The sequence below is a fragment of the Pelmatolapia mariae genome, linkage group LG5 (genome assembly GCF_036321145.2).
Source record: "Pelmatolapia mariae isolate MD_Pm_ZW linkage group LG5, Pm_UMD_F_2, whole genome shotgun sequence".
Lineage (NCBI taxonomy): Eukaryota > Metazoa > Chordata > Actinopteri > Cichliformes > Cichlidae > Pelmatolapia > Pelmatolapia mariae.
The window spans coordinates 8,890,813-8,918,122 of NC_086231.1; the positions used below are offsets into that span (position 1 = coordinate 8,890,813).

The 27,310-nt window shown below is 39.6% G+C and overlaps 2 protein-coding genes across 8 annotated transcripts in view; one reads left to right on the top strand and one right to left on the bottom strand.

Annotated features, from left to right (window-relative positions):
• The window catches only part of anks1ab (ankyrin repeat and sterile alpha motif domain containing 1Ab), a 49,320-nt gene extending 36,708 nt beyond the window's left edge, over window positions 1-12,612 (top strand). For 3 of the 7 annotated variants that reach the window (XM_063473544.1, XM_063473547.1, XM_063473548.1), the window contains 10 exons: window positions 1,054-1,161; window positions 1,846-2,016; window positions 3,853-3,990; window positions 4,211-4,282; window positions 5,042-5,125; window positions 5,241-5,378; window positions 6,428-6,604; window positions 8,951-9,049; window positions 9,908-10,005; window positions 12,216-12,612. In XM_063473544.1, the coding sequence (XP_063329614.1) occupies window positions 1,054-1,161; window positions 1,846-2,016; window positions 3,853-3,990; window positions 4,211-4,282; window positions 5,042-5,125; window positions 5,241-5,378; window positions 6,428-6,604; window positions 8,951-9,049; window positions 9,908-10,005; window positions 12,216-12,249 (1,119 nt within the window). In that variant the 3' untranslated portion in view covers window positions 12,250-12,612. Of the gene's footprint in view, window positions 1-1,053; window positions 1,162-1,845; window positions 2,017-3,852; window positions 3,991-4,210; window positions 4,283-5,041; window positions 5,126-5,240; window positions 5,379-6,427; window positions 6,605-8,950; window positions 9,050-9,907; window positions 10,574-12,215 lie in introns of all 7 variants that reach the window. The other 4 variants (XM_065470794.1, XM_065470795.1, XM_065470796.1 and 1 more) reach the window with 4 other exon arrangements.
• A 109-nt stretch (window positions 12,613-12,721) lies between these two features.
• On the bottom strand, window positions 12,722-27,177 carry LOC134627461 (T-complex protein 11 homolog). Its single transcript, XM_063473549.1, has 10 exons — window positions 27,102-27,177; window positions 26,355-26,445; window positions 26,100-26,229; window positions 25,873-25,993; window positions 24,496-24,716; window positions 23,707-23,843; window positions 21,521-21,702; window positions 21,005-21,186; window positions 19,186-19,358; window positions 12,722-18,141 (listed from the first exon to the last, which is right to left on the bottom strand). The coding sequence occupies exons 2-10, from the start codon at window positions 26,431-26,433 to the stop codon at window positions 17,909-17,911; spliced, it is 1,458 nt and encodes a 485-aa protein (XP_063329619.1). The 5' UTR covers window positions 26,434-26,445; window positions 27,102-27,177; the 3' UTR covers window positions 12,722-17,908.
• Between the last annotated feature and the right edge of the window lie 133 nt (window positions 27,178-27,310).

Below are 27,310 nucleotides of genomic sequence, written 5' to 3' on the forward strand. Positions count from 1 at the left end.
TCCAGCAGACTGCGATGCAGAAGGATGGGGGTGTGAGTGCAGGGCACATTACTTTCAGTGTGCAGAGTAGCAGAACTGCCTCTGAGCATCTTGGCAGAACTCACTTTGCCCATTACATCTCCGACATCCTCCTCAGCGTCTCACAGCAAACAGCATCGAGCACTGAGATGATCTATGAGCTGGTTCCCTGTATAATCCCAAGGTGTTCTTTATTACTATTTAAATTTTGTCTCATTTCACAGGCCTCATGCACACAGGCCTCACTGGGATTCTGTACATGGTTTTAATGAAAACAGCACCAGAAATCCAGCACACAGACCAGTTGCCTCTTCTGCCTCCAACTCCCACTGAATAAATAATTGAAGCTTTAGACAAAGAATCATATGAGCCTGTTATGGAATATTTTGTACCCGTGACATAATTACAAATGTAACATTAATCACTCAACATCCACCTTTACTGGATGAGCATGAATGTTAATAGCCGATTATGCAAATTGTCAGTTTTGGGGTGATGGGTTTTGACTATATAAAATTAGCTTATTGTTCCTTTTGTGATGATTTTAGTCTCACTAGCTGCAGTGGCCTTTGTAAAAAAAAAAAAAAAAGTTTAGCGAGACAAATGCTGTGGATAGACGAGCAGTGTTTTTATACTGTGAATGGCAAACACAGTGTGTATTTACATAGTGACACTGTTATGCTTTATCCTTTTCATATGTCACATGTTATCGTACATAAATCAGTAAAGTCTTGTGTGTTTTTTAAGCACTATGTCCAAAAATGGGTCGTAAATTATAGAGTGTCCCGAGAAGGAGACAGTGCGGTACTTCAAGCTTACGGCAAAACAGATTGAGGTTGAATTATTGACGAGAGTCATTTCTGTTTGCCTGTGGATGCCTGCCAGTGAGGGGTGCTTGCCACCAACTCTGTGTCAGTTTATTTTGAATATAAAGTATCTATATTAGTTTAGTCTAGATAAACTCCTGTATGCAAGATATGGATGTAAGGGTACAGTGGAAAGTCTCATGCTATGCCCTGATGTTGTCCTCTCTAGGTTATTAAGGTTGGTCCTCTGGGTCACAGGAAGAGGATCATTGCCTCTCTAGCAGAGAGACCCTATGAAGAGGCTCCGTCTAAGTCCCGCCGTCTGTCCCCAATTATGGTAATGCATTTCACATTTTCTCACATTTTCTCTAGAATTCACAAAAATACGGTCAGCTCTAAAAGATGGAAGATGTTTTTATTTAAAGCACCAGCCAGACTGCAGCAGTGTTAGTGCTGCTATTTAACCACTGTCGACACTTATTCGATTAATAGATCAGATATGCTTAATGTGCTTAGTAAGAAGGATAGCTCTGCTCATACCCTCGATATAACACACATATTGTGTCACTCAGCATGTTTTTTTTTCCTCAGCATGTTTACCCTTGTTCCTGTGTGCTGTTATATTTTAGCTTATTTTTTTCTTACTGTACAACAATCCAGACAGAGCTGAAGTGTAAAGCAGCATGGCACGGTTGAGCTGTTTTTCTATACCGACATCATTTTGTGAGAAAATGGATCCTTTTTCTTTCTGCAGCGGAAATCTAATTTTGGAATGAGATTCTTCAATATCATTATGTTCACAACAGTTAAATACTGAGGGCTGATTTCCCAGGCAGATTAAACTGGGCTAAAAAGAATTGAGAATCTCCATGGAAGAGGCTCTTTTTGTCGAGGATTAGGCTTGGATGTAGATCAGGAAAACCAGCCTGTGTAGACAGTGCTTTCAAATCATTAATCTGTGTGTGTGTGTGTGTGTGTGTGTGTGTGTGTGTGTGTGTGTGTGTGTCGATGCGTATGGCAGTTCCATGACCTCCTATCCCAGACCACATCTCCCCTCAGTCAGCTGGACCCCTACACCAGTCGCTCCATGGACATGCTCCTTCCCCTGACAGAGTCAGATCGGAGGCGAAGAGGAGTCGACCAAGACTGTAGTGTATCTCTGCGTTCTTATAGCGAGAGGCCACGTTCTGTAGTGAGTGCCACCTTTTACCTAAATGCTTTTTTCCAACAATGTCTGTATCTTTCAGCAGATGCAGGAGCACAATCAGGCACAAAGAAACAACAAAGATGAAAAGAAAACAGCCTGTTCTCTGTTTCTACACACAGAAAACCATTGACAATAAGTCAATCAGATTAATTGCAAGCCTTCTCTACAAACCCTTGTTTGACCTTCAATCTAACGTACATAATATTTACAGTATATTTAGTCTTTCTAGCCATAGGTTTGACATCATTTGTCTTATCCAGTGTCTAACATTTAGGTTTTTCTTGGTACTGAGGCTCATATTGTTTGCTGCTTGTTATCAAGTAGAAATAACTTTGGGGGTATTGGTATTTCATTTTAAATAATCACATCACTCTGACCTCTTCTTTCTTTTTTAAATAAATAAATAAATAAAAGAAACAAATAAATAAATGCTGCCGAAAGTTAAATGTGTTGTGCTGGTCTGGATGTAAAACTAAGTTTTGCATTGAAGGGTGGATGTGCAGAGTGATTGATTAAAGCAAAATGTAACTAGAACCAGTGAAAAAAGCAGAGGTGCATTCAAGGTTGTTGGGTTTTTTACATTGTATTTTTGCTGCGTAGCCAGGTCTAAGCAGAGATGTTCAGACATCCTTCTGCTCATCCACCTCCTACAGCTCTTGCTTAGTCCCTAGTCCTGGAGATATATAAACTCTCCAGTATGTCCTGGGTCTGCCTGATGCTTTCCTCTTGATTAGACATACCTGATAAACCTCAACTAGGAGATGTCCTGGAGATATCCTGATCAGCTCATCCCACCTTGTGGCTCTAGTCTTAAGGATGTGCTCAGATGTACGTAGAAAATACAGTCGATGGAATGTTTTGGAAACCCACATTTTGGAGCTGACATTTTGAATCAATATAGTTGGAAAACTCAATATCATTTAATCATCTGTCTGATATTTTCTCCCTGTCCAAATAAACCTTTGAAGCACTGCAAAAACTTGAGTTTATTTCTTATATATAAATATGTGTAATTTTACCTAATTAAGCTAATCTTAACTTCCATTAAGTCCCCAAACTGATAAATAGAATATAGAAAATATGTGTAAAATATAAAAAAAAATAAATTGATGTTTGTTGTGATGAAGTAGTCTAAGGAAGAAAAAACAAAAAAGACATGAAGTGCCATTGAGCATTTTTTTAAATCTTTGTAGACTATTGTGAATTCAGTTTCTTGGTTTCTTCTTTAAGAGAAGAAACCAAGAATAACACAGTGATCAAATCTTAGCATTTGTTAAAGGTCAAACTGCAACACAAACAGTCAAGCTGGCATAGCTGCTTTCTGACTCACTGAGGCCAATCTGGAAGCACACAGGAGCATCCACAAATAAGGAAAGGGAATATGGTACCACTGCTGTATAAAAATCAATACTTACCATTTCCATAAAACCTTAGTGTGTAATGATCATCATAAGTATATTTTACTCTGACAGTGATTCATGAAAGCACTGAGCACAGCTTACACTGACCTTAAGGCCCAGCATGCATGAATATTTATTAGTTTCCTAGCATAAAAGACTTGCATTAAACTGCTGACCAGACATTTGCCTTCACACTAATGTTCAGCGGTCAGAAACCCTTTACCTTGCCAACTTGATGGATGCACAAATTAGTATTTGAAATGAGTGTGGTTACAAAGATCCTGCAAAACAGTGAAAAAAAATAGCGTTTTATCCCCTTTAATATCTACAAAAATTGAACACAAAGTAGAGAATTTTTTGTTCTTGGATCAGTCTGTTCTCTTTATTGCGTTTAGCAGCCTGTTCATTTGCATCTGTGCAGGACAGACACAGCGACCGGCATAAAGAGTCTCGTTTAAACCTCCGGCCGCCGAGCCACTCTGCTACCTATGCCACGGTCTCCGCCTGGCATCACCAGCCTGAGAAACTAATTCTGGACTCCTGCGGGTACGAGGCAACAGTAAGTCACTTTTACTGTCTTCAGCATAGATGCCAGAATATGCTGTAAATATATGTTATAGATGGACTATTAAACACTATTAAACAAGAAATAGTGTAGGACATTTTAATTCAAATACATCCTGTGCTTGCGATGGCCCGTCTGTGTCTGTAGTTGACTTAGTTTGCCAGCACCAACTTTTAAATCATTTTTTAAATTGTGTTTTGACTCTTTCCTCTAGTATCTAGGATCATTGATAATCAGGGATCTACGAGGGATTGAGTCCACACAAGATGCCTGTGCTAAAATTAGGGTAAGTATTTATCAGTGTCCTTCTAAGAGCAAATGTAAAAGCCATCGTGGTAACACCCAACGCTGACGCGTGGTTGGGGAGAGAGCTATAACTTTATGTATAGAATAACCAGTTCCTTTTTTTTTTTTTTTTTGAAAAAATTGGTGGCATTTTCCCAAAATAAGGTTTAAAAAGCTTTTTTGTCTTACAGGTTCTTGCCGGTTGTTGTTTTTTTTTACTACTTTAATTTACATTGTGGGCAAACACCACGCTAGTTCATGCCATCAATCCAATAATAACTACATTTTTAAGTCCACTAAAATACACTAAAGTAACAACTAGATGTATCTGCCAGAAAACAGCTGAAACTAAATCTTTAGCTTGGTTGCTTGCTTTCATGTGAGCAGCAATACTGTTGGTTCATGATCTGTGTTCAGGTTATTATAAAGGAGATGATCAGGCATATTGGCCCAAAAGAGCCGAGGTTCGGGGGTTGGGAGGCAGTCATCTGCTGCAACTGGTGAAAACATGAGGGGAAAGAAGAGAGAAAAAAGAAGCATAGAGAGACCAGAAATATAAAACAGGACAAAGCCTAAATTGTAGAAGAATGGACAAAGATTTACAGCTTTATCTGGGTTTATTACTACAAAATCTTAATTTTTCCATCTTTTTCAAGAATAACTGAAGTGTTTTTATCTGTCATAACAATTAATAAACTCCCCAAAATAGGCAGTGATTTTTTTCTTTCTTCTCACTTATTCTTTATTGTATCTATTCCAGAAATCCAAGGACTCCAAAAAGGGTCCAGTTGTCATACTGTCCATTACCTATAGAGGTGTTAAGTTCATTGATGCAGCCACAAAGGTAATGGGAATTATTGATTATTGACCTGTCCAACGCAAACACTGCTGTCGACTTTCTGACTGTCCATTAGTGGTTGATTCCCATTTAGCGCTCACTTCATTCCTGTCTTCATTAGACTATAGTAGCAGAACATGAGATCAGGAACATCTCATGTGCTGCGCAAGACCCAGATGACCTCTGCACATTTGCATATATTACCAAGGATCTGAAGAGCGGCCACCACTTCTGTCATGTCTTCAGCACTGTGGAAGTGGTGAGTAACATCAGCCCTGTGATTGATTTAATAGAATTAGAACTATAATCAGAATCAGAATCAGAATACTTTATTGATCCCTGGGGGAAATTATTTTTTTGTTACAGTGCTCCATTATAAACCATATATTATAAACTCATATAAGCATAATACACTGTAATTATGCTAATATATTAAAATAATCCACTATAGACAGCCCCATATTTCCATATCATTGTGTAACGTTTTGCAAATTTTTTGGTAAATAAAGAAAGAAAACCAAAATGTCCCCTTGTAGGACGTCAGATATCCTGCAGTTAAACCTGCCTGGAGCATCCTATGGATTATTTTCTTGATTGGCTCATCAAATAGCTTGATTGAAGACCCACTCCTGCTATGCATGGCATTTCCATGCACAAGCACAAATTATGTTGTCATTTGAGTCGAAAGGTCTGTTAAAAGGTCAGCAGTGATGTTTCATTTTTGGCAGATCGACCACTGTGGGGGCACTTTAACTGCAGGGAAACATTTTTTATGTGTGGGGGGTTTTTTTTAAATGAACTGCATTGAAAAAGATCTTTACAGGGCCAAAAACAACACTACTGAGCCTCGATTATTTATACTTCACACAGCTCCTCCATGCACAGAATGTCAGATTAAAAACTGCTTTAGCTTTTCTCTGTAAATGCATCATATTCAAACAAGAGCCTGTGGATAATTATACAAAGTAATTATCCTAAAAATGTGAAGAGCAGCGCTTTTGTGTGCTGTGAATTTACTGAAAACAAGTGTTTGCAAACCAAATTGAATAGTGGTTAACTCAAAACAAATACTGTAACACGTTCAGAAGACTTTTTTAGTCCAAGCTTTGTAGTGTAACTAATACAAGGTGCTTAGTTGTGTTTTTTTATGGAAATTAAATGTTTACTGAGCACACAAGCAAAGCGCATAAAGATTTTGTCTTTGTTGTGTGTGGTCATTTAAAGTCAGCTGTTAAAAAGTTGTTTTTGCCTGCTTTGCTTTTCGTCACATATTTCAGTAAAATGAATCTTTATTTTCCACTCACACAGACACAGACCTACGAGATCATCCTAACGCTGGGACAGGCATTTGAGGTGGCTTATCAGATGGCGATTCAGTCCAGGGCGAGACACTACATGCCTCCTTCATCTCTGGGCTCTGAGGTCATAGACACCAAAACCAGCCGTCCTGTATCTCAGTCCTGGAGCAGCATGCGAAGATCAGCAGTGAGTACCAGCCTATAAAACCTTAAGAAAATCGTGGCGAATGTGTGCATCTCTGAGTGCATTTGAGTGGTGAGGTTACTCTACACTTTAAAAGGAAAGCGGGTGTGAAGGAACATATTGTGCAGTCATACTTCAAAATAGGTAGACAGACCCTGTGACCCACTTTTTCTCCACTGCTGAACCCCTAATGGGCCACCTACAAAGGAGGATTTGCTGTGCGTGTGGTAGAAAGTGATGAGTCATTACTTTGCTCTGTGAGTCACTCCAATCAGAGGAGACTTTCTTTTTGTGCATATGTGAAGCGTGATGAATGATTCCTTTTATTTGTTGCTAACAGGGGGGTGGGAGGAGGTGTGTGATTTCCTCTGGGATTTTTCTAAGCCTGTGCACAGCCTCGTTGGTCAGAACCACCCGCTGCTTCCTCACTTCTGATTGAGTGTGCTGCATAAATGTTCACGTATACCCTGAGCATTGATGCATTGACCTCTCAGGCTGCATATAATAAGCACTCAGTGATCACTGTCACCTGAGAGCGCTGCACAGCCGCCGCTAGGAGCACGCACACACACACACTGCTGGACCACTTGCTTATTCAGAGACACAAATCATATTGTTTTACTACCTGCCTGCAAGGATAATATATGGAGTGATCACAGAGCTGCATAATGAGCCTGGCTGGTTGTTTAAGTTTTAGATGAGAAGAGTGGGGGGGGGCTGATTTCTGTCAGCTGCGATTTGTTTTAATACACTTCGCTGCTACCAAGTGAAGTGAAACAAAAACTGTGACAATCATGAAGGTTTCTCATGTATTTTACCTAAGAAGAGATTGACTGTTTGCTAAGCCCTGTCCTCTGTAGTTTGCATAAAGACAATATTTCCTAAAACAAAAAATATTAATCAACTGTTACTGTCAGGTTTTTTTCCCTCTTGTTTTAAAACAAAAGTATTGTAAAGGAATCTTAAGTATGCATCTCAAAATGAAAAAAAAGTCCAGTGTATGCCCATTGGCCAGATTCGTTAATGGCTGTTTCCCTTAAAGAAATCCAGTTGCGATTGGTCGGTGTATTTCTTACGCCAGGAAAAGCCCCACCCTACTATTATCATCAAAATACATAGTTATCAGAAATAATGCAGCGACTAAAACATATGTCATTAGATGACATGTATACATTACTGTTATTGGGTTAAACTGTAGTCAATGACATGACATATTAGGAAACCAAAATATTTGAGTGTGTGCCCATTTAGTGTCAGAGCTTTGAAATAAAGCAGAAAATGGTAAACATAAGTGAAAACAACTGTTAAACCAGTGTGCTAAGACAGATTCAAAAGCTGCACACCTCTGGCTCAATTTCACAAACTTCGCCAGCTCATCATCTATGCACGAATATTTTTTGTCGTGTCTAAAGCTAACTAACCCTAGTATTTTATCTGTGCTGTGGATAAAATATTTCGAAAAATGCTTTACAAAGCTTCCACTGTTAATGAGCGTGATGATCAAATGTTGCTTACTTGAGTAACTTTAGCTGGAGTGTAAATGTGCCCATATTCAATAAAGAAAAGGGCCTAACCAGTAATGTTAACCTTTTACAGACCCCAGGATGCACTCAGTAAAGGAACAGTACAAAGTGGATTTCTTAATAATGATGTATGTACTTGAGTTTCTTGGCTTTGGGAATAAGTTTGTAATCTTTGGTGTGTTTGTTTGCTTTTTAAATTGGAATATAGAAACAACATTGATGCAACCTTCATAGCTGTTTCCAGTATATAATTGCTTCACTGGGATCACTGACAAATATAGATATGTGAATTTGAACAATTTATAGATATACTGTTACCCTGGACAGTTAATTTCTCAAATCAGATGCATGCACAGTTATTGTAGGTTTGTAGGTACCAAGCTAGTCATCTGGGCATGCTGCTGATTTCTTTAAACAGTATAAACACTCGTAAATGAATTCCTCACACTTTGCTCCATCTTTACTATAGCCACATGCACGCCACTTGAGCAAGTGGAGAAATCCAACGCTTCACAGACCTGCCATATGGAGGGCCAAAAATGACACAAGTATAAATAAATACTGCCATGCCTAGCTGGAGCTGCTAAGCTATAATTGGACCGTCACTATTCATGGACAGGGTTAAGTAAACAGTCAATGACAAGAAAACTCAAAGATGCTGAGAAATTTGCCCTCTTGAGCTTTAAGGACAGATAATGAACTGCTCGTTCTGCTGCTTCTGGATTTCTACACTGTCCGTTTAGTGCATATAAATTCTCTGTCCCTCTGCGCTCTTCTTTTTTTAACATGTCTTTATTCTTGTCTTCTTGGTCCTCCTGCTTCCCAGGGTGCCCCTCTGCTCGAATGCCGCTGCTGTCACTGTCACACGTGTACTACCCACCGTCCTTCCTTCCTCCCGTTGCACTCTGTTAGCCCTGGAGTCCAGGTCCTTCTCTTTCCTTTCCTCTATTCAATCCTTAATCATGCATCTTCTTACACACAATTCCCTCTCCTCTTTATTTTTCTTGCATCTGAGTGCTTCGGTGCACCTCGCCTCCACGTTGTGTGGTTCTTAGTATTTCAACCATGAACCTCATCCTTTTATTTTCCCATCTCTCATCTTCATCTTACATTTTAGTGTTAAAATGCAATTAGCTCTGTGGTTAAACCCATTCGGGGACGAGGGACTCATTGATGTGATTTACCGTCTTTATATGAAGACTGTTGGCTAAATTATGCCAGTGTGGGTTTAGCCCATTGCGTCAATAACATGATGGCTGAAGTTGTTTCTGCTCGATGGTTTTAAACTGTTTCTCATTTCTTGTGTCTTTTTAAGATATTTTCAACTGAAGGTGTCTTTCATAAGCAGGAAATTTCAGATTGCCAAACGCCTACATTGAGATTTTTTTTTTCAAGCTAATTAAAAGTCAAATGTATTTCTAAGTAAATTACTCCACGTAATGCATGTAGAATTATGTGTCTTTGCCGTTTGTGCTATGACAGTAGCTAATGGTGTAGAGCATGGTGATTTTGAACTACTAATCAGCGTATGTTTTAACTCCCAGAGGGTCGTATTGTTGGTTTTACTGCCGCTGCTTATACAGGCTGAGGGTCTTTTCTGTCAGACATCATCCATGTTGTGGATTGAGCCCTGAGTGTCTGTGATTATAACATGATCACTGGACTGTACTTCTAATCCACATGCACGTGTGTGAGCTGAGGACTTGTCAGTGTGGCGCAATGGCCTCCACTGCCACACGTCTCACGCCCTCCTCTCGTCCCTCCTCCCTCCCTCCCCCGGCAGATCGACCCCCTGGAGATGGACCCAGACATGCAGTCCCTGGGCAGCACCACCTGGCTCTTGGACCAGCGGGACGCCAACAGGCGCCCTGTCAGCACCAAGTACGAGACCACCATATTCTGAGGCCGGACTCCCACAGCCGCCCCTCTGCACCCTCCTGTATTTTCCTCTGCCCCTGCATCCGGTTCTCTATTTATCTCTCACACTCACACATATATACATGTGAGCCCCGTGCCTTCTCACTGTGATGGTATCGCATCCCTCAGGGCTGCCTACTCCTGCACCCTCCTTTGCCCTGCCCAGCGACCCAAACCAACCTCCTACCTGCCATGACAAACACTCCTGCGGCTCCCCCATGCCTCCCCAACACCCCCTGGCAGCCTCCGTCGCCTGTTGCTGCTACAGCCAATGGCGGAGCTCTGGAACGGATGATCCTGGACTGATCTCATTTTACAGTGGCCCCGCTCTCTCAACCAAACTGCCTCTTCCTCCTCATCCTCCTCTTCCTGACAACTTGCATCTGCCTCCAAATCCCCAATAGCTCCCAGAGGTTGCATCTTTATTATTCTTCCTCTTTCAAGCCATTTTTTTTTTAAATTGATTCTCCACAGGCAAAACAGGCATGCTCATTTTTTCTATTGCTCTGTCTAGACTTCACACTGGCTAAAGGCAAGTTGAAGTATTTCCAGAAGTGTTGAGTTTATATTATTTTAAAAATGGTTTTCTGTTAGACGAACAGTTTGAAGTTTTGCGAAATATGTCTAGCAGAGAATTACGTGAGGATATTGACAACAGTCTCACAGGTGTATAGTTAATATGAAGCTGAAACAGAAATCACACAGACTACATATACCAGTCTCAATAAGCACATGCACCAAAGCATTCTCCCACTGATTATTAACAAATTTCAGCTATTTAACAAATAGCACTGTGAAATTGGTTGCTAAAGCCCATCATGCAAGTTTCCTTGCGATTGTTTTGGTTTTCAGCAGATTGCCACTGGTGTCCGTTGTTCACATGGAAGATGCCAACTCATTGCAAACACTTGCTAATTATGCACAGAGTGACCATTCACTTTCAAAGTAAAAGTTGCTGTTGAAATGTGTTGCTTGCATGAAAAGAGCAATTTTTACTTTTGAAGGTGAACAGTCTCCAGTTTTAGTCTGCAGTGCACTTTCTAAGGTTTCACTACCACTCGGGAAGTAGCTGTGGCAAGTGTTTATAGACAAGTCACCCTCCTTGATGTAAAGTACAGGTGAACTTGCAGTCTTGACAACCAAAGCAATCACAAGCAAGTTTTTGATGCAGCTCCATTTTAACAACCAAGTTCACCCAGCAGCAGCCAGAAATCTCCGCAACTAGTTGGGGATTAAATATTTTCCACTAACGACCTGTGGTTGCCAGGGGAACCAGTCTCTAGGCCTGTGTGACTGAGGCCTAACTGAGATGTGTTTTTTTCCAACCTAGCTTTTGTTTTTCCATTCAGTTTAAGTTAACTATAACAACCTCAGTCCGCATCCCAAATTTCAATAAGCCCTCACCAGTCCTTAACCAAGTTAAATGTTGACAAAATAAAGGTCACTACAGCAGTATCAGGAGATAAACATGTTTATTTTCCCTATACAGTTGTTCAATTTACTTTCCCTCCCCATTCCTTCTCTAGTCACTCACACCTGACCTGCAGTGGCTCTGAAAGTCCCATCAGGGTATGCCATCCACAGTTTAAGAACTGCTGGGTTAAACAAGCCACATCGTTAGGGAGCTTTAGTGGTGCTGATTGTGTTTCATTTTCTAAAGCCAGGTTAGCTAGTTATAAGATTGTATGCCAAACAGATTAAAGCATTTCTACTTAGTTTATCCCAAAAGTTGGGAAATGTCTGTGTTATAGCAACCAAAACAAAAAACCAAAAACAGAATGGCTTAAATAAATTCATACAATAAAAATAAAACTTAACCAAACAAAATAACCCCAATAAAGCAAAAACTACTGAAAAGAAAGTTAAATTTTCAGTTCAGTATCTGTTCTTGTGGCAGCTGAGCTTAATTAAGCAGGTGCTCTGCTACCTGTAAATCCAGTCAGCTCCATATTAAGTGTACAGTTGTGTCCTCTTGCATAATTCCCAGCAAGCATATTCTCCAAAATGTTAACTTTTTCTTTATTGTGTCTTTTTGGTATCACACAGATAGATTTCAAGTCTGTAGCTTATATTTAGGTTTTGTTTTTTTTATTAACATATCTTTTTCATTTACACAATTGTTTGGTTGTTTTGCCTCTCGACAGTTATAATTTTTTTTCTTTCTCCATCTGTAGCCTGTCCTGTCTTACCAGGCATCTACCACTGTGAAGCACTATGAGGAGGCTGCTTTGATAGCATGGGATGCAAGATGGACAATTAATCAATGAAAGACAAAACAGCAACATGCAGCAAACAACTTGTGTTTTCTTTTTGTTGTTGTTGGGGTTTTTTCTACGCATTTGTACAATACTCATAGAAAGACCACAAGGAATCGGTCACGAATCTAATCACTGATGTCTGGACTCAAAACGGACCAAAAACTGAGACCTCGTAAACTCACACAATTACACACATACACACCCAGAAGGACAATATCAAGGACAACAGCCTTACATCATTACGGTTATCTATAATCAACTAAAATCCCCTGACCTGCCCGAACACCACCACCCAACAACTGCACGCCTCCACCCTGCTTCTAAAAGACTTTAAAGGAAAAAAAAGAAAAGAAAAAAAGGCAACATTTCTTATTTCCTGCTGTATTTAAACTGACTGTGACTAGCTGGGATGACGTTGATGCAGAGATGGTACAGTTTTTGTCAGGATGAGTCTGCTCTGGCCTTGTACTGCCCAGTGCCTCTCAGCAGTCGTGGTAGCACTGAGAGCCTGAAAATCACAGCTTCTTCTTATTGTCAGTTTAAGCAAAGAAAAAAAATGAAAAGAAACACTGTGTTTAAAAACATGGCACTATCCCTTTTAAGACCTTGTTTTCTTTTTTTCTTATGGTGCAAATGGGACATTAGTGGATTTTTGTGATACTTTTTGATAGACGGGGCATAACTGAAATGCAGGTTGGGGGGAATGATTAAGAAGGGATTGTAAAGAATCCCAACATTACTACCAGAGGCAAAAAAACCAAAACATAAACAAAGTTTAAAAAAAGAATATTGGGTGTATTAATGAGCCTCTAGCACAATCTGATGCACATTTCCCGTCATAGCATCTTATTATCATGATTACTTGAGTAGGTATCCATGCTGTTTCACTCCAATTTAGAATTAGGTACAGTACATGCAAAGTATGTTACTTTGAGGGGGTGAAAAGATTTTATTCCACTACATTAAAAGAGCCAAATCTAAATGTTGCTCTGGTGTCGTGTTACTGCGAGTGGATTTGTAATGCTGAGAGCGTGGTACCATTTATTTTTTTCCTTAAAAGATTTTCCTCCTGCACTGTGACTGAAAAAAAAAGGTCGTCGTGAAGTCGACACATATCTGTGGGTTCTCCCCTGTGTGCACTACCTGCTGTGCGTGCTGTATGCCTTGTTTCTGTCTGTCCTCATGGGAGTTTGGACTCTTACATCACTGGCCACTGTCCTTGTTTTTTGTGTGCTGCGGGAGAAGTGAAGGATTGAGCTCGTGGAGGCTGACTGATTTTATTTTTTTTATTACGGTGTAACCGGCCTGCGTGCGGTACCGTGGCTGTGTCATTGCCACTCTGTTTCTGACTGTTAACTGTTAGCTTCCACTGACGATTGCATGTTGGCAGTGTGTTTGTGTTTTCGTACCCTTTGATGCACTTGGCCTGAGCAGTCTCTCTGTATGTACCGTAGCAGTGTCTCGTCTCCTCTCACTCACTTGCCATTCGCTTTTTACGTTCCCTCTCCCCGTCACACGCCAACTCAGCGCTTCACCCTCATCCCTCCGTTTTGCCATCGTCGTCCAACATTTTGTCACGTATGTTCTTCCATTCTGTGTGTCACCGAAACAACCTGCTCTATTATGGATGCACAATATGAAAGCATTACACTTAAATGAGCAGCAAGCTATATAAAGCAAGTTTTGGTGGCATGATATCGCTGTGCATGTAACCGCTCTTTTTAACATTGGTGTTTTCCTTGTGTAGCTCGCCCCAGCGTTCAAGTTTCCGGATACCAAGCTGTGAGTTGAAGGGGAGCAGCCGATGCGAGTGTATTTGTGTGTGTTGAGTTATAGCGGGCAGAGCAGTGTGAAAGAGGTAGAGAGAAACTGAGAGGTAAGCCTTATGCAATGTGCAGGGCCAAACCAGCGCTTACTCTGACATTTAGATCTCACTCCGTATATCCCCTGCTCCTCCACTGCCCCTGAGATGAATCCCAACACAGACTAAAAGGTAAACTGGTAATCCCACATCACTGGCTAAACAGGACCTGTGTATCACTCTTGTCTTGAGAAAGGTCACTCAGAAAGGTCAAGTCTATTTCCTGGCCTCCGTGTGACTTTCTGATCTTGTTATGTAGGTACTGTAATGTTTAGAGCACTGTAGACCATTAATGATATAGACCATTAATGAGCATTTCTATTGATTCAGGTCTATTGAAAATGTGGGAATTATTATTAAAGGGTAACAAAATGTAGAGGAAAAGAAAAAAAAAACTGTACCAGCATACAATGCTTTGCCCATGTTTCTGGACAGAGTATGGTTTGTCAATGAAAATGTGATACTGTTTCAAATTTCAAAGCAATATTATATTAATGACATTAAATAATACAAAGACTAAAGAATCCCTCTCACGTCTGTTGTCAGCATTGATTTCTTTTATATGGCTGAGTAGTTAAAAGCAGAAACATTACACCAGCTGTTTAAAATTTAAAGTGACAAATACAACAAACGTGGTAATTAATGTACAATTATACTTTCACTCTTTCTCCTGCCAAAGAGATTAGTGGGTGGTGCAACTTTTTATTCTAAACAAACGATTAGCCCCCAGTCTCTGTGTCTCTCATGTCTCCAACTGCATTCAAGTCAGAGCCAAGCATCCAGGTGCCTGGTGAAAACACACACACACATCAGTATTCAACACAGTGAACGTAGCATTTGCACAACATGAAGAAACATTTTTCTGTCAGGTATATGTTTATCAGTTCTGTTGGGAGGTGTAGCAAAGTCAAAGTTAAATGAGAATTACCTGTCCTTTTTCTGCATGTTTTTGCTAACCTTATGAATACAATTCTTCAAAACTGACATTGTTTTAGAAATGTTTTATTTTAGCTACATTCCAGCTATGGGTATAAATTTATTTTAAATAGAAAATGAAAAGCTGACTCTTTAAAATGCACGTTGGGTCATTCTGCATAGCTCTCAAACCTAACAGATCAGTCACACTAGAGTAAAAGCAGGAAAAAATTGCCCATTGCTTTGTGTTTGAATCCATTCATTTATTTATTTTTTGTAACTGGAGACTGATTGACTATAGTTGTGGCGACCAAGTGGTCAACTAGAGGTTGAGCGAGCAGCACCCTAAACCTCTGGACAAGCACACTGGACTGCAAGACGACTGCATTGGTCACCGATAATCCCCAGAAAGTCAAATAATTGCCATTTAATTTATAAGCGCAGACAGACTGGCAAACAGTCTGAGTTAGTCTACTCCGATGAGTACAACCTGCCTGCTGTCCTGCAGCAACTATGTGAGTATTTGAGGAGGAATTTCAAATCTATGAGGAGCTTACTGGGTCCCACTGAATATAAGTTAATGTCGGTTTCTGTTTAATGAGAATTCCTGAAGCATTTGAGATTTTCACTCATTTATCACATTTAATCGCTGTATTTTCACAAACGCAATGTAACTGCCAACTTGACTCCATTCAGCCACAAACTGATAGCAGACTGGCTGTGCTGTTTTAGCGCTTTCTTGAAGCACCAAAGTCATTTTGAAGATACCTGACTGCAGACGTGCTCCCTGTCTTTAAAGTAACCATTTTAAAGGCAGTAAGATTCCATGTGATGCAATAATTTTGGTCGTGCCATGGTCTCCTACCACTGCTTTACCTAGTGTGACTGTAGCATGAAGTATTAGAAAACAATAAAGCAACACTGGGAAAAGTTAATATAAACTTTATCTTTACTGAAATTGATTGACTGAATATAAAAGATGGATGTAGATAGGGGTGGATTGATCTGATATTTGGATCTGCTACCAATGGGTCATTCTGTTCAATTTAAATCTATATTTTACTGAATTAATTTCATTTCTGTGTTTCATGAGTCAAAAGCATGGAAGCTAACATGGAGGAAGCTAAAAGCAAAGAAACAGCAGTTTATTTATGACTTATAAGTTAACTTATTTGCTGAAAAGCTCAGACAGATGCTTTCTCTATCAGCTTCTCTCTCTTGTTTGCCCACTCTCGCTGGTCCTCACTCTTGTTATGCTCAGTGTAACACTTGTTAAAAAGCTTTTATTGCATTACTACAGTAACATACAGTAACATGTTGTCAACTCCATGTGGTATTATTTCATCTCATGTTTCTGTTATTGGCTTTACCCCACGCATGCATAAAAGGTGTGCTCACAGTGACAGCAGGTAAAGGAGAAGTTCAATTGAATTTCATTTATAGAGCGCCAAATCACAGCAGTAGTAGCCTCGAGGCACTTTGAGAAGTGTCACTATAAAGGACGACAGTATGCAGTGGTCACTCGCAGAACTAAAATAAGACTAATTTGAATAAATTAGACGGATAACATTTTATTTATGGAAAATATGTTTGAAAGTATAATAAGTCTTTTCTTAAAAAAGAGATACAAGTTACCAGGTATCATATCATCACAATTGGGTGCATCACTAAGGTAGCGACCAATGAAATCACCAACTGTCTGCTTCTGCATTTATAATTATTATTTACTGTATGAGCAGGAAAAAAAAAACTGTATAGTTGTGACCAAATCTGTTTTTGTACCAAGCTTGTGGATTAAACATGAGAGTCAATGGAGACACAAGTGGTCACTAAAGGAACTGCAGTTTTTCTCACTTGTACACTGTCTGACTTTTTTGGCTGCTTCCAGAATTGGCCCCTGCTGGCCATTATAAAGAATGTAGGTTTAAGGCGTTTATGCACTGGCTTTACTTTATAGACCCCAGGGCTATGTCCATCTTTTTTATACAGTTTGTTAATGGGTTACAAAAATAGTGCCAGAAGCAAATAAAAGGGCACAAACTGGTTTCTGAACACTTCCTTTCCTTGTTGGCAGTCAGCTATAGCACAGTCACTCCAAACATTTGAAAAGTTAGCGTGTACATACATTTAAAACAGGACTCTTGTAAGCTTCACTACAATAACATGTAATGGGGGGAAAATACTAAAAACCGTTTTAGTATTTTTTAAAAAGAAAAAAAAAATACAGATTTTAAAATAAGACCCCTTTAGGATTTAACTTATCCCATTGTATGTGCATCCTGTAACAGTTTTTTCTGAAATATTGCTTAAAATGTAACAAGGTGAACGATGATTTCTTTCAAGCTCACGTGTTTTCATGTCTTTGAATGGCTGGTGGAAAAAATATATCACTTTGGTATTTGTTTAGTAGCACATACCCTCTCCAATGTCAGCGACTGAAAGAAACACAAGTATATTTTTGATTCAAGAAGAAAAAAATAATAATAATAAAAATATTGAAAAGGTGCATGCTGTCTTTGGTAAGTTACTCATAAACATTTTTCAACATGAAGAGCTACATATTAAAGCTTAAGTATTATTTACAGACTTAGCATATGTTCTTTGGTGCTCTGATTTCTAAAATCATTCACATTCAGCGTCTTAAAATGGCTAAATATAATAATTATAGCTTTCACCTGGGTCAGAATTACTAAAATTTCTTTCACGTTTTTTTTTTTTTGTTTTTTTTTAAGGCAGTAAATATGTATAAGGCAACACGGGATTTTGGTTCTGTGCCTTTGTTTCTTTAAATTGCCTAAGAATGTAGCTACAAACTGAAAGGGTCAGCCTCAGTTTAGCGCGAGTCCTCCCCATCCTCGGCCCCTACTGGCTGGAACAGCAGTTTCCTGAGGATGGGTGCATAGAAGGGACCAAAGACTGTTTGGTTGAAGTGGACGATTCGCCCGAAGGCCGTCCCCAGCTCAACTAGCTCAGCACTCAGCAGCCCGAGGGGAGCAGGCAGCTCTGGACTCCTTTTAGCAGGGCCGCCCCGCAGCGTGTCCTGGAGGAAACCCTGTACCCTTTCTCCTGTTTGATGGAGAGAAGGAGGAAGAGAAGTCAACTCTGCAGCAGCACACATCCAAGTTTAAACAGAGATTATCTAAACTCAGCAGCATTAAAATGCAGGAACATGTACTTATCTATCTTAATGAAAATATATTTCATGACCGCTTTTTTTTTAACCACTGTGTTTGGCCAGGTTGTCCTAAATTTTAATGAAGTAAGAACTTAACCAAAAACCTGATGCTTTCTCAATGTCTTTGAGGACATACTGGACATCATGCCAACATATGCCAAGTTTTCAGCTAATAGCTCTTTGGAATCATCTTCTTGTTTATAGATTCAACTGAAGACATGGGAACAGGCTGCTAATAACAGTGTGACAAACACTGGTTTGTCCCTTAAGTGCTTATTTGAATGATTCATAAGTCAGGTTCAAGTGGTTTAACAAACAAAAAATATTCCTGTGAAAATGGTCAGGTACAAGGAGTGGACTGAAAATGAGTGGAAAAACAAGCCAATGGTCAAAGCACACATTTAAAAGACCTTCAGAAAGCGTGGAGAACCATTGCTCAAGACCACTACAATAAAGTCTGGCTTTTTGGAAGCAATATATAAAGAAATGCAGAGTAGATGCTCATCTGTATTATAAATATTATAATCTTATAATATATAAAATACAAGATAATATTGCTTTTTAAAAAGAAGGAAAAAACATATGCAAATACTCTGTAGTTTTTATAATAAATACTTTGAGGATTTATTTTTCAAGGAACATGATCTGCTTCTACATCCTGATATCACCATGGTCTTTTTTGTGACATTTTACACACATAAAAAAGATCAAATTAACTGATTAGTTTAATTTGTCCATTGAAAATGGTGATTCTCCAAACATGAGTTTTTGCAACGTAAAATATACTTCTTTTAAAAATGTTTTGCCAGTACTCTTAAATGGCCATTTTTTTCAACTCACACCTTACAAAACGTAAACAACTGACATTGTATAGTAATACACACTGATGTAAGTCCAATATGTGGATATATTTCATTTCCCCCATCCTGTCTTACCTATAAGCACGCAGACTGGGTTGTTGTGTTTCCACAGCTCAGATATTTGTCCCTTCAGCAGATCCTGGCTCTCCTGCGGCAGTGCTGCTCCTCCCTGAGTAGCCAGCGCTTGGGACATCTGCTGCAATACTATCTCCCCAATCCCCAACAAGGCCCCCTTCAGGTCAGCTTCCCTGTAGCACCAGAAACCGGCATCAGACCAACCATCAGCATTCTTCATCAGACATATATTGTCTCACAGGCCTACGCATCTATTTTTAGACACTGATGGAAGTAATAAAGGAGTTCTCCAAGAGCAGGATTTTGATTAAACTCCTACAAACTCATCTTTGTTTTTCACAATTACACATTTTTTTCCATGAGCGCACTCCTTAAAATGGCTTCGATATAATTCTACACCCTTGCCTCTTTTTAGTAGATGCGTATTTATGAAAATGCAAATTAGTGTCGTCTTCTGTCTCCTCTCACCTCTTCTGCTGCTTGCCTGCTGCTGAGGCATATCTGCTTTGCTCTGACAGTTAACACTGAAAGACTACTTTCTGCTATGCAATGATAAAACTAACGTAGGAGTAATTGAGCCACAGATGTTTGACATGGAAATAGATTTTGAAGAGCAAATGCCAGATTGTCTGGAACTCAATTTTTCAAAACAGCTTCTACAGTGTTAGAAATTTTAAAGTGGAACTATTATCCTCATTTAGGCTCCATCATTTTAAAGTTGGGGAAGTTCAAAATATTCCTTACTCCACTTCTACTACTTCTACTGTCTCAAACAAACAGTGTTAGCTCCTCTAACTCTAAGACCACGCTCCCTTTTAAGCCAACTTTCTTCTGACTGGCTGTCGCTGTCAAACAGACGGTTTGAACAGCAGGTAGGTGGGGCTTCTGTGCTCACAGGCTGCGCTGTGACCATATTAAGGATAACTGCTCTTGTTGACAAAATTTAGAGCCAGAGTTTTAAAAAAACAACAAAACAAACCAATGTCTGGCAAAATTGGAGAACTTGCCAAATATCAAACATTGTTTGTACTTTTTCAAGAAAACATCACAAAATAATTCAAACATTTTTTCAAATCTATGAAATTGATTTGAGGTCGTCTTCAGCCATGGCGGAGATATGCGGTCTAGGACTGCTCTATTTTGAAACTCTGGTCATGTTTAATATTAGCATCCACCATGGTAACAGTATATGCATCAAAGACAGTCAGGTAAAACAGATCCAGTTCACAGAGTTCATAGATGATCTGAACATTCAGGCTTGATTATAGCTGATAATTCCTCACTAATGTTAGATAAACCTCGTACCCCTAAACAGCTCTAACAAGTCAGCCTCATCTCACATGATGATTGGTTTAGTTTTTGAAGTTTGTCAACTATGAATCCAGGCCAAGTTTGAGATATTCATTGTTACAACACACCAAGGCAGAAATGTTCAACCATGGCAATGGCTTCTAATTTTGCTCAGGATTTCTCTTCTGGCATTTAAATAATGATCGCATGAACATATTACGAAGGGTTAAAAAACAGCGGTGGTCTTTAAATACTGCCACATTGTAACAAAGGCGATTAAGGCAGAAACAGCCTGTGCTGCATTTTATTGCAGCTCAGTCCAGAGTGCAAGCAGACCTCGAACATTAAAAGCTGCTGTTCCACATTTATCCGCTAATCATGACACGCCCTCTCTTGAACAGAAAGAATGAGGTTAGCTGGATCTGTTCTGACAAGCTAGCTGCCTCATGTCACCTCCATTGGTTTCTTTCTCATACAATACCTGGTCCCTGTGACAGCCAGTACATGCATCACCACATCCTCCTCTTACCTGGTGTGACTGCCCTCCAGCAGGGCAGTGATGGACTGCCTGAGTTTACCTACAAACCCCTGCAGGGAGAAAACGACGCGGCCGCACTGAGCGTTAGTCAAGAGCAGCACCGACGCCTCCAGGACCAACATCTTGAGCCGCTGACCAAGAGCATCCAGGCGGGCCCGATCCATCAGGATGGTCTGTGCGTGGAAGGCAGATTGGGGTCACAAGGGGGCAATGTTTTCAGCATAAATATGAAATCAATACCTCAATAAAGAGTCTAATGGCTATAACCCTAAATAAGATTGCGAAAGCCACAGGTAATTGATGAATTTCCAGGGGTCATAGAGTATATAAATGCAAACTGTCATGATTCATCAATTATATTAATGCAGCGTCTAAAATCAGTTCACATGCTTTTAACCAGTGAGGAGGAATGGGTAGGCAAACTGAACATTCCCTCATAATCAATAAAATATCACCGGGTCCGATGAAAGTCATGGGCGTGATGTAATTTTTCAGACGGCAGCTGACCTCAGGATATTTCTGGTCCTGTGGGTCCCAGTGGAGAAGACGTATGTAGGCCCGGTTGAGGACAGCGGTGGGGCTGAAAGGACTGCGGCTGTCAGGACCGGGAGAATCAGACTGCGCCTCACACGGCGACACCACCTCAGACGCTGCTGCCTGAAGCCAAGCGGTGGTATTGTTCAAAGAATCTGAAGAGAAGTGACAAATTATAAAATGATTAAGAATATACTAAAAAACTGAAACTACACAGATGAGACCGACTAAGTGAATCATGGATTTTAGTGGCTACTGAGCGAGACAGAGCCATAGACTGTTCATTAAAGATGGATGTAGCCATGGTTATGTCACTGTGGTTTGTCAAGCCTCGAGCTGAGCGTTTTCACCATCCCCATTTTAGACTTTGTGACGATTGAGGCGGAGATCGACTGAGAAACTGAGCAATAACTCCATGCAGCTTAAAGCATCCCCTGCTTTATCATCAATTTTTAAACTAATGAGACCATCAAAAAAAATAAACATGCTCTATTCAGTAGAAACTAGAAACTCATGTAGGGATTAGCTGTGAATTCATACTCGAGTTATTTTGCTAAAACTGCGTTTACCTTGTATGTGTTTGCACTTATTATTTACATATTTGCACCTTAATTTGTTAAATTTATCTCTGTGGTTTTCCCCACACCTACCTTAGTCTAAGACTGTGGTGCTCTGTTAAAAAGTCAGTCATCTCCATCCCACTTTGTCTTTTTATGAAGAGTAATCTATCAGCATATATTGACCTTTTATGTTACATTTGCAATTGACCTGGGACTATAGCCTTGGAGTTAAGTCTGTGGAACTGGTGTCGGATGTGGTGGAGGAGCTGGACCCAGTAAAAGGTGGTTTCTGGTTAGAGACGGCTGGTGAAAACCTGATTGCTGCGATGACTCTAGAACAGGGGTGTCCAACTCCAGGCCTCAAGGGCCAGTGTCCTGCAGGTTTTGGATGTGTCTTTGTTCCAACACAGCTGATTTAAATGGCTAAATTACCTCCTTGACATGTCTTGAAGTTCTCCAGAGACCTGGTAATGAACTAATAATTTGATTCAGGTGTGTTGACCCAGGGTGATATCTAAAACCTGCAGGTCACTGGCCTTTGAGGCCTGGAGTTGGACACCCCTGCTCTAGAACATTTGTTAAGAGTGTTGTACCTATGCACATAATATAAGGCTGGACTGCTAGCTTATAAATAAACTGATGTCCATAACGGATTCTCTGGGTTTTGTACTCCTTGGCTACCATCGCTCTTTTTTTTTCTTTTGCTGTTCTTAAAAAAGACCCGTCTTGTCTTCCCCTTTTCCTCGACATGTCACTCGATGACACTTGCAATACGCTCCAGCCATCCCAACAAAGGCTTCACATGGGATTGCACCAGGTGTCTCTCCCAGGTGATAAAACTCTTTTGCTTAACTCATGATCTTGCTTACTATTTAGACTTTTCAGTCTTTAAACTACTCACCAGAGTAGTGAGAAAAAATTGTTTGGCCAAAATCTCCCACTGCAGGTAAATTTTTTTAATCCTGAAAATCAAACCACGGGGAGTTACACAACTCTAATTCCCACTTTGACCACTTGGGGTCAATATCCTAAATGGCTGTTACTGATTATTGTCTAGTGACTCCATAAGCATGCTGTCTACTCTGGAGTTTATTAGATGAAACAATTACATTAAAAAACAACCCAAAACAAAACAACTAAGTGTGGATGTGAGACTGTGTGGTTCTCTTTCTCTTTGTCAGCCTTTTGTAAAGGCTGACTCTGACCATATGACAGCTGGGATAGGCTGCAACTCCCCCCATGACCCTAAGTTGGATGAGCGATTAACAAAATAAATGGATGGATGCTAACATGGCTTTTTCAGCACCAGTGACTGTCACGCTGCCAGTTACTCTGATTAGCCAGCGCTACAGAAGCACAGTACATGAGCCAAAAACTCAGTTCAGGGATTGGCTATCCCACTCCTTACCCAATATATGAGACGCAGAAAAATGGCAGGATGGTACTTTAGAGAGACGAGGGTCAAAAGAGGTTTAATTGAAAACTGAAATATCTAGCGACCATAAATGTAGCACTCACAAAGTCACCTTTATCATCTATCACTCGTTGCACCAGTGAAGTTGAAGATTGAAGAGTGCTGGAAATGAAATCCCTTCTCACCTGGCTGCTTGTCCAGGATCTGCTGGAATTTCGCCCGCTCGTACTGTATGGCCTGCTGCATGAGATGAGGCCTCAGGCTTTGAATGGTGAAGTTAACCATGTCGGTCTTCATGAGACCCAAGACACGGAAGATCTCCCTGGGAGGAATAATGTTTGAGTAAAACCTTTTTTGACGTTCTTGGAAATAAGGCAACCTCAACCACTAGGGGGCAGAATTTTAATACCCGTTTAGAGATTTTTTAAACATTGGATACTTCTTTTTAGCTCTACATGCATTTCCTCAAGAAATAACAGGTCATCACTATAGATAAGAGGGACTTGACCAGTTAAATGAAGGTCACACAACTAATAGCATCATGTGGTGCAAATTGGTATTACATGATAGTACAGCTTGGCCAAAGTTTAATTTTAGTTGAAATCTCTATAGCACAATATATAGATGCTTTGGATATAAATTAATAGAGTTCCATCTTTAAATTCGTTTAATAGATTTTGTTAATTCTGGAGGGATTTATACTATTTTTAAAACAAGAATCTAACATCTGTATATCCAAACTCACACCGACTGAAAAAAATGATTGTATTTATCTTACATTGACACTGCATTACTAAGCAGAAAACTGATCAGTGAATGTTTATTAATTCGTGGTAATAATGTGATCTGCAAGTGATGTCATTACAGGAATACAGCTTGCTGCATGCTGGATTTAACACACGGCCACAGCCTGCCACTGATTCCATGTCAGACAAAAGTTTATTCGGTGAAGGTGTTGTTAACCTGCTTCTTACCTCAGGAGCTCCACAGGTTCCTTGAGATCCCACAGTGCTCTGACTTCTGGGTCGCGCACCGGAGCACATAAAGATGCCATGGTGTTGATAACGAATTCCGCTAGTCGGTGGAGGTCCAGAGCCCCGTGGTCGACCTCCTGCCTGATCAGATCCATATCCAGCACCTCGTCAAGCTGAGACCTCAGTCTGACGTGAGCAGGCAAGAGCAGGGACTGAAGCATCTAATGTGAAGAAAAATGTCTGTTTTCACTAACATGTTATGTTTTGTTTGGAAATATTCTGTTTATCCTGTTCTTTTAATATAATACACTGCAAACAGTCACTTGGAACTGTTTTTTAAGTCTATTTAATAAAGATTTAGCTACTACCAAGTTTATAATCCCTGGGCAGATAAACACAATCTTAAACAAGCTATAAAATACAAGCAAACACATCTAAGATAAAAGTAGAGTAGTACTGTATATGGGTTTGATTAAAGATGACATGGCCAGTTTCTTTCTATTTTTTTCATTTCTTCTCCTTTTTTTGGAATCAAAAGAGAAGATATGAAAAGCTACATATGTGTTCAAGGGATCTTATTCCATTTCTTATTTAAATTTACAGGAAATAGAAGATTGTGCAAAGACAGAGCTTCTCTAAGTAAATGTACACTCTCAAAGCAGCCAAACCTGAACCTTTCACCTGTTTTAAATAAAGTTGTGCAAACCTTGTCAATGGTGGAGGCGCAGTATTGTGACTATATTAAAGATAAACATCTGGGTATATATGTTTGGGTTCCCAGAAGCTACAAATACACTTTGCAGTGACCTAATGTTTCATCTCAAAATATGCAATGTTGTTTTTTCAGTATGATCAAAGAAATGAGCTGGATAATCACTTTCCTCGTACTGTATATTTTCAACCACCAACATTTTCATTCAATGTAAGGCACAAAGATTTCATCAATTTTGAAACTCTGAAACAAGCAGCTGTTCAGCTTCTTTCTTGTGTGAAAAGGACTGGGACATCTGCCCACAACAGGATTTCTACACATCGAAGTGATGTACAAACTCAAATAAACTCAAAGGACTGCCACACAGTTGCCAAACCCAATCTGTTGTAATATCATTGTGACATGTATTTCTCTGATTTTTCTGTTTTATGTCACTTTAAAAATGACTTTTTAATTGTTACAAAAAACCCCTAAAAGATCTAAAATGTAAGATTTTTTTTGTCTTCACATTTCTTTTAAACCTGAATATTTTTGACAGCGTCATAACAAATACATTGTGAATTAAAGTAATGCTTTTTTGATCAGATAGCACTAATTTCTCCTTTTGTAAGGTTGGTGATCATGTTTGTGCTTTCCTTTTGACCCTTCCAATGCCAGATACTCACAGTTTTGACTTCCTGCAGCAGAAGGACAGCGTGGCTGTAGTTTGGAGGATCGCTGTTCAGCTGCTCCTGAAGACTGTCCCAAAAGGCCCGGTGAACGATTTCTGTCACTCTACCCTCCAGGCTGCAGACAAGCAGTTTAAAAGAACAGCTGAAGGTTAAAAACACTCATTAATATAGGAACTAAGAATAACCAAGGTCATTGTAGATGTGGTTAAGTGTTTTCTTGCCTGTCTGTAGAAGGATTTCGGGGTTTAAAGCAGAAGTCTCTGTTCACCACTATCTCATGTGCAAGACTCAGGTTGGAAACACAATTTTCCAGCTCCATTAGAGTGGATAATGAGGCAGTGGGTGGGCTCCCTGACACCACAGACAGGACACACACACCCACAGATAATTAAAACTGCCACGGTGGTAATATTTCAATTACTAATGGCCCCTGAATGTGCCTGAAAACAATAACTGCTGTAATAACTGCCACGTACCTGTTGGAGAGTCAAGTTTTTCCAGACAGGGAAGGTCAGCAGGGGAATCATCAGTGGCCCCCTCTCTCTGATTTGGCATTTCAGAAGCAGTCTAGACATTTAAATCACTCGTTAACGTGGTAAAAATGGTCACTTTTGTCAGGTTTTAACAACGCCTCCACTCAAAATGGTCATGGTTGAGACTGTTCGTCAATTGATTAACAATCAAGCAACAGTTTTAGTAATATTTTAATGAGAAACAGCACAGCTACAGTTTCAAATGTTAAGATTTGCCCCCTGGTTTGGGGACTAGTGATCAAAAAGAACAAAGTGTGACTACATCTAGGAAATTATAAGGGGTTTTCACCTTTTTCTATAAATGTACAATAGTCCTGTATCTATATTGAACTCTATCTATATAAACACACATTTTTCTATATTTATATATACACACATACATATGTACACACACACACACACACACATACACTATAGCAACTATTGATATAAATATGTTTATTGCTATAAACATAAATATTTAAGTTAAACATTATTTATTAGGAAAAAAAATGAAAACTAATGAAATTGGGTAAAATTGGGTACACCTATACTCCACACACAGAAAATGTACTATTACATGTGTATATTAAAGATTAAAGTGTTAACAAAAAAATACATAAAATAAAATTAGTAAAAACGTATTTATTAAAGTCAAAAATAAGACTACACAGAAATGAAAATATGACACCTTTCTAAAGGCGAACTTACCTGTTGCTGTTATTTAAAGAATATAGTATAGGCTTTAGAGGTGAGTAGTATGTTAGAAACGTTACAGTGTTTCTTTCCGCAGTTTAAAAACCTCCAGTTCAAAACATCAACGTTTCAAACTTGGACTAAACCATTTTCACCAATTAGGGTGGGGGGTTAAACAATGATAGACGTCCTTCCTGTTTCACAGCAACATCTATCCTGTATGC

Coding starts and splice junctions, on each gene's coding strand:
- LOC134627461 (XM_063473549.1), bottom strand. CDS start 26,433: ATGCCAAATCAGAGAGAGGGGGCCACTGATGATTCCCCTGCTGACCTT. Junction 26,230..26,354: donor AAAACTTGACTCTCCAACAG/GTACGTGGCAGT, acceptor CTGTGGTGTCAG/GGAGCCCACCCACTGCCTCA. Junction 21,703..23,706: donor GATCCTGGACAAGCAGCCAG/GTGAGAAGGGAT, acceptor ACTTCTCTTCAG/ATTCTTTGAACAATACCACC.